Source organism: Salmo salar, chromosome ssa26 (genome assembly GCF_905237065.1).
Source record: "Salmo salar chromosome ssa26, Ssal_v3.1, whole genome shotgun sequence".
Lineage (NCBI taxonomy): Eukaryota > Metazoa > Chordata > Actinopteri > Salmoniformes > Salmonidae > Salmo > Salmo salar.
The window spans coordinates 16,598,812-16,611,168 of record NC_059467.1 but is presented as its reverse complement, the minus strand read 5'-3'; the positions used below and the strand labels follow the sequence as shown (position 1 = coordinate 16,611,168).

The window sequence follows — 12,357 nt, the reverse complement described above, 5'->3', positions numbered from 1 at the left end:
TCCTTCACTCATGCTGCCAAACATACCCTCGTAAAACTGAATCCTTCCGATCCTTGACTTCGGTGATGTAATTTACAAAATAGTCAGCAAATTGGATGCAGTCTATCATAGTGCCATCCATTTTGTCACCAAAGCCCCATATACTACCCACCATTGAGACCTGTATGCTCTCGTTGGCTGGTCTTCGCTACATATTCGGCGCCAAACCCACTGGCTCCAGGTCATTTATAAGTCTTTGCTATATAAAGCTCCGCCTTATCTCAGCTCACTGGTCACCATAGCAGCACCCACCCATAGCACGCGCTCCAGCCGGTATATTTCACTGGTCATCCCCAAAGCCAACACCTCCTTTGGCCACTTTTCCTTCCAGTTCTCTGCTGCCAATGACTGGAATGAATTGCAAAAATAACTGAAGTTGGAGACTTATATCTCCCTCACTAGCTTCAAGCATTTGCTGTCAGAGCAGCTTACTGATTGCTGCAGCTGTACACAGCCAAGCTGTAAATAGCCCATCCAACCAACTACCTACATATACCTATATATATATATATACACAAATCTGCTTTTTTGCACACCAGTATTTCTACTTGCACATCCTCATCTGCACATCTATCACTCCAGTGTTAATTGCTAAATTGTAATTACTTTGCCACTATGGCCTATTTATTGCCTTACCTCCTTACTTCATTTGCACACACTGTATACAGATTTTCTATTGTGTTATTGACTGTACGTTTGTTTATCCCATGTGTAACTCTGTGTTGTTGTTTTTGTCGCACTGCTTTGCTTCATCTTGGCCAGCTCGCAGTTGAAAATGAGAACTTGTTCTTGGTTAAATAAAGGTGAAATAAAATATATATATACACTGCTCAAAAAAATAAAGGGAACACTTAAACAACACAATGTAACTCCAAGTCAATCACACTTCTGTGAAATCAAACTGTCCACTTAGGAAGCAACACTGATTGACAATACATTTCACATGCTGTTGTGCAAATGGAATAGACAACAGGTGGAAATTATAGGCAATTAGCAAGACACCCCCAATAAAGGAGTGGTTCTGCAGGTGGTGACCACAGACCACTTCTCAGTTCCTATGCTTCCTGGCTGATGTTTTGGTCACTTTTGAATGCTGGCGGTGCTTTCACTCTAGTGGTAGCATGAGACGGAGTCTACAACCCACACAAGTGGCTCAGGTAGTGCAGCTCATCCAGGATGGCACATCAATGCGAGCTGTGGCAAGAAGGTTTGCTGTGTCTGTCAGCGTAGTGTCCAGAGCATGGAGGCGCTACCAGGAGACAGGCCAGTACATCAGGAGACGTAGAGGAGACCGTAGGAGGGCAACAACCCAGCAGCAGGACCGCTACCTCCGCCTTTGTGCAAGGAGGAGCAGGAGAAGCACTGCCAGAGCCCTGCAAAATGACCTCCAGCAGGCCACAAATGTGCATGTGTCTGCTGAAACGGTCAGAAACAGACTCCATGAGGGTGGTATGAGGGCCCGACGTCCACAGGTGGGGGTTGTGCTTACAGCCCAACACCGTGCAGGACGTTTGGCATTTGCCAGAGAACACCAAGATTGGCAAATTCGCCACTGGCGCCCTGTGCTCTTCACAGATGAAAGCAGGTTCACACTGAGCACGTGACAGACGTGACAGAGTCTGGAGACGCCGTGGAGAACATTCTGCTGCCTGCAACATCCTCCAGCATGACCGGTTTGGCGGTGGGTCAGTCATGGTGTGGGGTGGCATTTCTTTGGGGTGCCGCACAGCCCTCCATGTGCTCGCCAGAGGTAGCCTGACTGCCATTAGGTACCGAGATGAGATCCTCAGACCCCTTGTGAGACCATATGCTGGTGCGGTTGGCCCTGGGTTCCTCCTAATGCAAGACAATGCTAGACCTCATGTGGCTGGAGTGTGTCAGCAGTTCCTGCAAGAGGAAGGCATTGATGCTATGGACTGGCCCGCCCGTTCACCAGACCTGAATCCAATTGAGCACATCTGGGACATCATGTCTCGCTCCATCCACCAACGCCACGTTGCACAACAGACTGTCCAGGAGTTGGCGGATGCTTTAGTCCAGGTCTGGGAGGAGATCCCTCAGGAGACCATCCGCCACCTCATCAGGAGCATGCCCAGGCGTTGTAGGGAGGTCATACAGGCACGTGGAGGCCACACACACTACTGAGCCTCATTTTGACTTGTTTTAAGGACATTACATCAAAGTTGGATCAGCCTGTAGTGTGGTTTTCCACTTTAATTTTGAGTGTGACTCCAAATCCAGACCTCCATGGGTTGATAAATTGGATTTCCATTGATTATTTTTGTGTGATTTTGTTGTCAGCACATTCAACTATGTAAAGAAAAAAGTATTTAATAAGATTATTTCTTTCATTCAGATCGAGGATGTGTTGTTTAAGTGTTCCCTTTATTTTTTTGAGCAGTATATTTTACATGTATGAAGCGAGATCGCCCCAAATGTCAATTTACACCTATGGAGATCAACAAATTCACTGTGGCTATGTGTGTTGTCATTCTGGGGAGTCTTGCTTCACACTGATACAGTATGTGTTAACAATTGGAGTGAGCCAGACTGGACTGTCAGTTCCATTAAGTAAGGTTGTATTGGGGTCTTTGAAGCGCATGAGGATACAGGAGACCTTCAAAGGTCTTGATGTTGAATCTCACCCTCTAGCATTTTTGAAAGCACTATAGAGTAGGCTACATTATATGATATGGTATATCATCACTGTATAATCATTCAATCAGATGGAATTGGAATGGATCCTATATGATGCAATCTAGGCTATACATTATATGCGTCACTTCTCATACTAATCTCCTATATCCGTGTGAGTAGCATCTACCCTACATCAGGAATGAGCACGGTTAATCGAATATCCGGATATCTGAATACTGAGTATTCAGTATAACACTTTTAATTTTATTTTTTGGGTCGCCTATTTAAAAAGATTTGTCTAAATTCAATTCAATTGTCCATGTTACATTGTTACACACAGGGATATACCATGACATTTGAAATGCTTAATTTAATAAAACAACAAACTTTAGAATGTAGTGTTTATGTACGGTGCATTCAGCTACTGCTGTTTCAGACCTCACGTGGCTTTGACAGTACATTGTTTACAGTTGCACACTGGAAATGTAGTCTACAGTTCTGAGGACGCACAAACAACGGTGTGCTATTTCCCCCGCATTCAAATAGCGATTAACCTACAGGCGGTCCACAAGACTGACACTAATCAATGCAAAACACTCACCAGAAAACGTTTTTGTTAACAGAATCAGTTCAATGATGGTGAACATCAGACTTCTCCTTCACTTCTGCTGTTAGCCTAGGCTGCTGTTAGCCTAGGCTACTGTTAGCTTTGTCTGCTGTTAGCCTAGTCTGCCTTTAGCCTAGGCTGCTGTTAGCCTAGTCTGCTGTTAGCCTAGGCTAATGTTAGCTTCATCTGCTGTTAGCCCAGTCTGCTGTTAGCCTAGGCTACTGTTAGCTTAGTCTGCTGTTAGCCTAGTCTGCTGTTAGCCTAGGCAGCTGTTAGCTTTGTCTGCTGTTAGCCTAGTCTGCTGTTAGCCTAGGCTGCTGTTAGCCTAGGCTGCTGTTAGAATAGCACCATGAGAACAACTGCGTGTTGTCTGTTGTTACATTTTGTCAAATTATAGCATTATTTAAAATGCCCCTTCCTCCCCTACATCACTGTCCTCTTCCACCTGGCCCTTCCTTCCCTACATCACTGTCCTCTCCCACCTGCCCCCTTCCTCTATTTGACCATACTGTTTAATCACTGGGCACAGTAAGGGAGCTAATTGGACTTAATTTATTCTAGTTCAGGAAGTGAAGTGCCTGCCTGGGCCTGGCTGACTGTCTGGCTGATTGTCCGTTGTTTGGCCACAGCACTACAGTACATCTGCAGCCCTGGCCTGACCACTCACACTGTCATTACTCTCCCCCAGAACCCTACTGTATGTATATGCATGTCCCTCCCCACCTGATGGAGCACTCACTACAGTGGTTCAGTGTTTACTCTTTGTTGTCAGAGGTCTCTCTCTCTCTCTCTGAGCCCAGCTGTGTTTGTTAGCATAGCATAGGGGCGGCAGGTAGCTTAGTGGCTAGAGCATTGGACTAGTAACTGAAAGGTTGCAAGATCAAATCCCTGAGCTGACAAGATAAAAATCTGTTGTTCTACTCCTGAACAAGGCAGTTAACCCACTGTTCCTAGGCTGTCATTGAAAATAAGAATTTGTTCTTAACTGACTTGCCTAGTAAAATAAAAAAAATAGGGTATGATCCAAAGCTAACTAGGAGCCTCTCATTTACTCAGTGTCACGGCTAACTAGGAACCTTTCATTTACTGTGTCACTGATGAGGGCCAGATTATCCAAACACAGGCTTTCCCCTGGAACTCGGGGTAATGATCACTAGGGTTTCCTGCACAGTGATTGCTGACAGCAGAACACAGGTAATTGCCAAACCACATGGCATCTCCCTGCCCTGGTCAGACTGCAGTCTCGGCTGCTCATTTGGTTCATTTTATTGCTGGTTAAGAGCCGCCCAGTGTTGCTTTAGATAAAGCCACTGGATTATGACTCATTCCACTGAAAGATGGAGACATTATTTCCTTTTTGAAATCTTTTTTTTGGCCAATAAGTTAATTGCCTTCCAGTGAGGTAATGGGTATGAAAAGACTGTAGGTAATACCTCCCTGGTAATTGGTTATGATTAACTGGGTTGGTGTGCCACTGAGTTTAGGACAGTGGTACACTGTTACTATACATGGCAGCAATATTTACTTTAGGAAAGAAGCTCTGGAAAAAAGAAAATGTTTGCGTAGGTTTTCAAACATTGAATTGACCGCTGCATCTCCCCTCTCTCCAGCGATGGCGGAGTTCCATGTCCAGCCACGGTCAGTGCGTGCGGAGGAGGCAGGCGTTGGGCGGTTCCAGTGCCAGATTCACGGCCTGCCTGAGCCTTCCATCAGCTGGGAGAAAGATGGCCGCTCCGTGGACACTAAGGATGAGAGGTACAGTAAAGTAGGGTTCCTCTGTTAATCACCTCAGCTGTCCCTACCAACTACTGTAGGTCCACTGTACCTGCACACAAAACTCTGTCTGTCCAGAAGCAAATTCACTGTAGCAGCTTCACAACTTTCACTTAACTGTTACCCTGCCAAACCTCACCACCTGGAATCCAGTGTGCTGTAGCCTCCCTTGTGTCTGTCTAGCTGTTTTAAATGGAGTTTATGTTGCGTGTGTAAACACACTTAATCAAGCAAACAATGATCTACTCCCTTGATTCTCTTTCTTTTTATCTCCCTCTATCTCTCTCTTCTCCCCCCTCTCTCTCTTTTTCTCTCTTTCCCTTTCTCCCTCTGCCCTCCCTCCCCCAACCTCTCGCTCTCCCTCCCTCCTCCCATTCCTTCTCTCTGTCAGGTATACCCTGCTCCCCACTGGTGTCCTGCAGATCACAGGTCTGCGTCAGGAGGATAGTGGTGTGTTCTGCTGTGTGGCCCACAACAGTGCAGGAGTAAAGCACAGTGCCGGGGCTCACCTCACCGTCTCAGGTCTCAATACTCCTACGTACATACATATGTACACACACACATACACACCTTCCCTGGATACCCACCCACCCACCGCACAAATATGTGGCCATGCGTCATCTCACACAGCCTCACCGCAAAGATGCTCGCGCATGAGATGATGTGCAACGGTGAAATCCAATTAAATGTTGCAATCCATAAAGCTCTCGCACACTTACGCTTGCGTCACTCTCTCTCTCTCTCTCCCCCCCCCAGTCTCCCAGTCTTCTGTTTACAAAGAGCCCATGATCCTCGTGGGTCCTGAAAACCTCACTCTCACCGTTCACCAGACGGCCATCTTGGAATGTGTTGCCACAGGATATCCCCGCCCCATCGTGTCATGGAGCAGGCTTGGTAAGACCAAAACCCCGCTTTCTCTTTTACATCCAATCAAAGCTGCAGCCTTCAGGGTGATGCACAGGGGTTAAACCCCCCTGCCTCTCAGGCCTTGAGGGCTATAGGACCCTTCTATCTTCCATAAGGTTTCATGTTAGATTGCTTGTCTAGTTTGCAATCATCCGAAACCCGACTTGAAATACATCACTATTGCAGCTGATAGAAAAACATGTCACCATAGTAGTATAGCTGAATTATATATACATTTACCTAAAGCACACAGGCAAAATACAGAGATTGAAGAGGACATTCTGTAAAATGGGACATTCTGATACAATAAGATACGGCGGCTTTGTGTGTGAAATTGGTCATGGCATGCTGCCTTCACAGCGTGCACGGAGCCCATTGTTTCCCAGATGGTTGAAAGCCTATTTACCAGACATTATCTTGCTGACCTTGATATAAATGAAGGGAGGAAAAATTGAGTGTTCAGTGACTGCTTCTAATGTGGTACAGCACAGTGATTAAGTAGGCTACTGCTGGTCAGTGTGTATTTGTGTGTGTTTTTGTACGCACGTGCAGTTGTGTGGATGTGCGTGTGCGTTGATGCTTGTGTGTTTGCGGAAGTGTGCATGTATGTATGTGTGTCTGGGTTAGCTCGTCTCTGCATTGTGTACATACGTGTAGTATGTTCTTTTATGTGATGTCTAATAGAACATTCATCTTATGTACACATGAAGCAGGGGATTGCAGCCTATATGAGTCTTTGCGGGCTAAACACAATCTTATTTTCTGATGAACGCGTTCTTTACTCTCCTGGTTGAGATGAACCTCTAAAGTGAGTAAGTCTCCCACCGTGATTGCTTAGAGGTTTTCAGCCCAGGCAGGATTCAGTCCCCACCACTTCACACGTTCCTCTTGGCTATCACTCAAACTCTGCCGCTACCAATTTTGGAATCAGATATTTGTTTTTCTAAGCTATTATCCAATCTGATTTGCTGTTCAAAATGTAAATTGCAGCCCCTCCCCAACCAAAGAGGAGCCATAATCAGATTGTGGATATTGCCTTGCACAATGTTTCTGTAATTAAATGCTGACAGGATGGGATTTCAGCAGGGGCGACATGCAACCATTATTTTAGAGGGGGCACAAAACACCTGTTTTAAAAAAACCTGAAACAGCTTTTTCCTACAATCTAGAGCCATAATCATTATGCCTAATTTTATGTAAAAAATATATATATAAAATAAAATCTAATTTTATTGGTCACATATTTACCAGATGTTATTGCAGGTGTAGTGAAATGCTTGTGTTCCTAGCTCCAACAGGGTAGTAATATCTAACAATTTACAACATTACACACAAATCTAAAAGTAAAGAATGGAATTAAGAAATATATAAATATTAGGACGAGCAATGTCGGAGTGGTATTGACTAAAATACAGTAGAAAATAATACAGTATATACATATGAGATGAGTAAAGCGGTATGTAAACATTATTAAAGTGACCAGTGATTCTAGTCTATGGACATAGGGCAGCAGCCTTTAAGGTGCGGGATTGAGTAACAGGGTGGAAGCCGGCTAGTGATGGCTATTTTACAGTCTGATGACCTTGAGATAGAATCTGTTTTTCAGTCTCTCGGTCCCAGCTTTGATGCACCTGTACTGACCTCGCCTTCTGGATAGCAGGGTGAACAGGCCGTGGCTTGGGTGGTTGATGTCCTTGATGATCTTTTTGGCCTTCCTGTGACATCGGGTGCTGTAGGTGTCATGGAGGGCAGGCAGTGTGCCCCCGGTGATACCTTGGGCAGACCGCACCACCCTCTGGAGAGCCCTGTGGTTGCGGGCGGTGCAGTTGCCGTACCAGGCGGTGATACAGCCTGACAGAATGCTCTCAATTGTGCATCTGTAAAAGTCTGTGAAGGTCTTAGAGGCCAAGCCAAATTTCTTCAGCCTCCTGAGGTTGAAGAGGCACTGTTGCAACTTCTTCACCACACTTTCTGTGTGGGTGGACCATTTCAGATTGTCACTGATGTGTACACCGACTAACTTGAAGCTTTTTACCTTCTCCACTGTGGTCCTGTTGATGTGGATAGGGGCGTGCTCCCTCTGCTGTTTCCTGAAGTCCACGATCAGCTCCGTTTTGTTGATATTGAGGGAGAGGTTATTTTCCTGGCACCACACCGCCAGGGCCCAGTTGCACAGGGCAGCTTTAACAATGGGGACAGTATATCCGGAGAGAGCCATGGTTCCATGAAACAGAGTATGTCACAGTCGCTGATGTCTCTCTGGAAGGAGATCCTCGCCCTGAGCTTGTCTGTGTTATTGTCCAGAGACTGAACATTTGCGAGTAATATACTCGGAAGCAGTGGATGGTGTGCATGCCTCCTGAGTCGGACTAGAAGTCCACTCCGAATACCTCTCTCCGTCGGCAGCGTATTGGAACGAAGTATCCAATTCTGGAAAGTTGTATTCCTGGTTGTAATGCTGGTGAGTTACCGCCGCTCTGGTATCCAAAAGTTATTTCCGTCTGTATGTAATAACACAAAAAACGTTGTGGGCTAATAATGTAAGAAATAACACACAAAAAAACTAGATACTGCAAAATTGCTTAGGAGCTGGAAGCAGAGCTGCCATGTCTGTCGGCGCCATCTCTGTCACGTCCTGGCCAGTATAAGGTTAATTGTTTTTGTAGTTTGGTCAGGACGTGGCAGAGGGTATTTGTTTTATGTGGTTCGGGGTGGTGTGTTTGTGTAAAGGGGTGTTTGATTTAGTATTTCCGGGTTTTTGGTTGATGGTCTATGTGTTTGTAGTCTATGGTTAGTCTGGTGTGTGTGTTTCTATGTTTGGTTAATTGGGGTTGGGACTCTCAGTTGAAGGCAGGTGTTGTCTATCTGCCTTTGATTGAGAGTCCCATATATTAGGGTGTGTTTGTGTGTGTGATTTGTGGGTGATTGTTCTGTGTTGAGCTTTGCTTTGCCAGACTGTTTGTTAGTTGTTCGTTTTTCGGTTTTGTTATTTTGTATGTTAATTTTTGAAGATAATTAAAAATCAAGATGAGCATTCACGTACCTGCTGCGTTTTGGTCCTCATTCACCGACGACAACCGTGACAATCTCTATGTATATTTTTCTGCATAGGTTATCTAAGCATACCTCTTTAGCTTTTCAGTTGTCATTTTAATTAATTATGTACATTGATTCTTTAAAGGTGCAATATGCGAAATCGCTCCACCATTTCCTGTTTGCTAAAATTACAATAGTTCACCCAATTTCAGTTTGTGACAAAACTAGCAATGCATAGGTTAGAGAATCATTGTACAATCTAAACCGCTGTGAAATATATATTTGTATTTTCAGCTGTTTGAAGTTGGTGTACAATATTAAAATAAAAGACGCAGAAACGGAACTTAAGAATGGGAAGCATAGAAATAGCGCACATAGAACAGATCAACCACTTCTTAGACTTGCTTTCGATGAGAATGACATCTATTACTCACATTTCTATGTGAATTCGGTCAAGTTGCCCAAAAAGTGATATATTGCAGCTTTAAGAACTTTTATGCCATATGAGTTTACTACAACTGCCACACCGGTATATAGTACAATAACCCAAGAATTAAAACTATTTTAGTATTTTCTAAAATCTAGTAACCTTGCCTGCAGGCATGCCAGCAGAGATAGTTAGACAAGCTACTCTATCTTGATTAATAACCGGAAATGGCTCGGTAGCTAATTATGAGGTTGGGAGATTGGGAACCTATCTAGCTGGCTAGCTAAAGCCAACTTCATAAAATTGCTTGGTTGCTAGTATTACAGAGAAACAACAAAATGTTTTGTTTTATTTATTAATTAAGAAGGAATCAATAAGCTACATAGCTTGATCAAATTCATTTACGAACATTCCTCCTGCGAGTCCTGCCCATCACCGGCTCAATTAAGTTGAGTAATTAATTTAACATCTGAAAAATGTAAAAACAGGAAAAATCTGAGGGGGCACATCTCCTTGTGGGCATGACGCCTCTGGATTTCAGTGTATTAGATTACAGGGAGTGAAGGCCTGGGGATAAACTGCATAATTAATTTAATAGATTCACATCAGTCATTCCTTAATGCCAGAGTCTGTTTGGAGCTTTTCATTCATCAGCACTGGTGCTCTCTGGGCTACTTTTTGACACTAACTAAATTACAGACTGACATAGAGATAGCTGCATCCATTCAGACAACACACACACACACACACACACACACACACACACACACACACACACACACACACACACACACACACACACACACACACACACACACACACACACACACACAGATCGAAAGAGAGAGAAATCAAGTTTCTGTGAGAGAGAGTGTGTCTGGAGAGATAAGAGGTAGCCATGGAGGAACTGTAAACTGTGTCCAACTGTTGATTTTACAGTTCACTCAGCAGCTAGCCCGACTTGAGTCAGGCTTATTGTAGAGGGGAAATAACGCCCATTATATGGTTCACAGTTGTTTAACCACTCCTAGCTGAGTCCCTTTAGTTATGACACTGGACTGGGGCTGGGAGTGGGAGGGTCAGGCTGAGAGCCTGAGGCTTGTACTTAATAGTACCATGGAGCATGTTTAAGTTCTACTGTACTAGCCATAGCTTCTACTACAGTCAATAAAAAATTCCACTAGCTGATTTAGCTGACCAGGCTGTTTCAATTGGATTCTAAATACGTCTGAATAATAGGTTCCTATGTTCTACTGAAAATCCTGTAGCCTACAGCCCACTGTTGGTGCTGTTTGTTGCAGCTACACGAACACAGAAAGGGCTGAGGTTTGTACAGTGAGGGAAAAAAGTATTTGATCCCCTGCTGATTTTGTACATTTGCCCACTGACAAAGAAATGATCAGTCTATAATTTTAATGGTAGGTTTATTTGAACAGTGAGAGACAGAATAACAACAAATAAATCCAGAAAAACACATGTCAAAAATGTTATGAATTGATTTGCATTTTAATGAGGGAAACAAGTATTTGACCCCTCTCGCCGTGTTTGGAGGAGGAGGAATGCTGCCTATGACCCCAAGAACACCATCCCCACCGTCAAACATGGAGGTGGAAACATTATGCTTTGGGGGTGTTTTTCTGCTAAGGGGACAGGACAACTTCACCGCATCAAAGGGACGATGGACGGGACCATGTACCGTCAAATCTTGGGTGAGAACCTCCTTCCCTCAGCCAGGGCATTGAAAATGGGTCGTGGATGGGTATTCCAGCATGACAATGACCCAAAACACACGGCCAAGGCAACAAAGGAGTGGCTCAAGAAGCAGCACATTAAGGTCCTGGAGTGGCCTAGCCAGTCTCCAGACCTTAATCCCATAGAAAATCTGTGGAGGGAGCTGAAGGTTTGAGTTGCCAAACGTCAGCCTCAAAACCTTAATGACTTGGAGAATATCTGCAAAGAGGAGTGGGACAAAATCCCTCCTGAGATGTGTGCAAACCTGGTGGCCAACTACAAGAAATGTCTGACCTCTGTGACTGCCACCAATTACTAAGTCATGTTTTGCAGAGGGGTCAAATACTTATTTCCCTCATTAAAATGCAAATCATTTTATAACATTTTTGACATACGTTTTTCTGGATTTTTTTGTTGTTATTCTGTCTTTCACTGTTCAAATAAACCTACCATTAAAATTACAGACTGATCATTTCTTGTCAGTGGGCAAACGTACAAAATCAGCAGGGGATCAAATACATTTTTCCCTCACAGTATATTTTTGTTTGAAGGCATTCTCGTGAACTCTGGATGTACTGTCCACCTTTTTCCATTCTCGTGTTTCTCTTCAGCCCACAGTGCATTGTCTTGTCGGAGGACCCAGGTTTGTGGAGTGTTTCCAAATGACCTTCCCTTTCCTTGTTGTGGTTCTGCTCAGATGCACACAGTGCTCGCAGAGGAGACGTGTGTTGCCCTCCTATAAAAGGCCTGGGCCAGGCCATATGGCCCCAGTCTCTGGCTGGCTGGCTAGCTGTCTGCTAGCTGTCTGTTTGAAGATGTGAGGAGAGGAGGATGGCCAGTCTGCTTTCTCTGCAGGCTTTTAGCATTGCAGGCCATGTCCCCCGCACAGCCCTTTAACACTCTAAGCCGGGACACACAGGACGCAGATGTTACAAATATAAAGAGGAACTGAAATATCTTCGGCTGTGCCATGTCTTTGTTGGTCCTAACCCCAGTATAAGGCCATTGAAATAGGAAGAGATGGAGAGCAGGACAGGGTATTTGATGGCGGGACAGAGGGGAGTGGCAGCCTAGCTTATCCGTGTAGCTCTGTCTGCTCAGAGGGCATTTCCCCATTTTAAAGCATGGTGTGCCTAAGGCAGTAGAGGGCTTTGTCAAACCGTGAGATCAAACCGGTGTGTGGGTGTGTGTGCGTGTGCAT

At 44.6% G+C, this 12,357-nt stretch overlaps 1 protein-coding gene across 1 annotated transcript in view; it reads left to right on the top strand.

The window, feature by feature from the left end:
* The window catches only part of igdcc3 (immunoglobulin superfamily, DCC subclass, member 3), a 113,421-nt gene that overhangs the window by 64,901 nt on the left and 36,163 nt on the right, over positions 1–12,357 (top strand). The window contains exons 3-5 of the mRNA XM_014175440.2: positions 4,894–5,038; positions 5,448–5,578; positions 5,813–5,950. Of these exons, the coding sequence (XP_014030915.1) occupies positions 4,894–5,038; positions 5,448–5,578; positions 5,813–5,950 (414 nt within the window). The remainder of the gene's footprint in view (positions 1–4,893; positions 5,039–5,447; positions 5,579–5,812; positions 5,951–12,357) is intronic.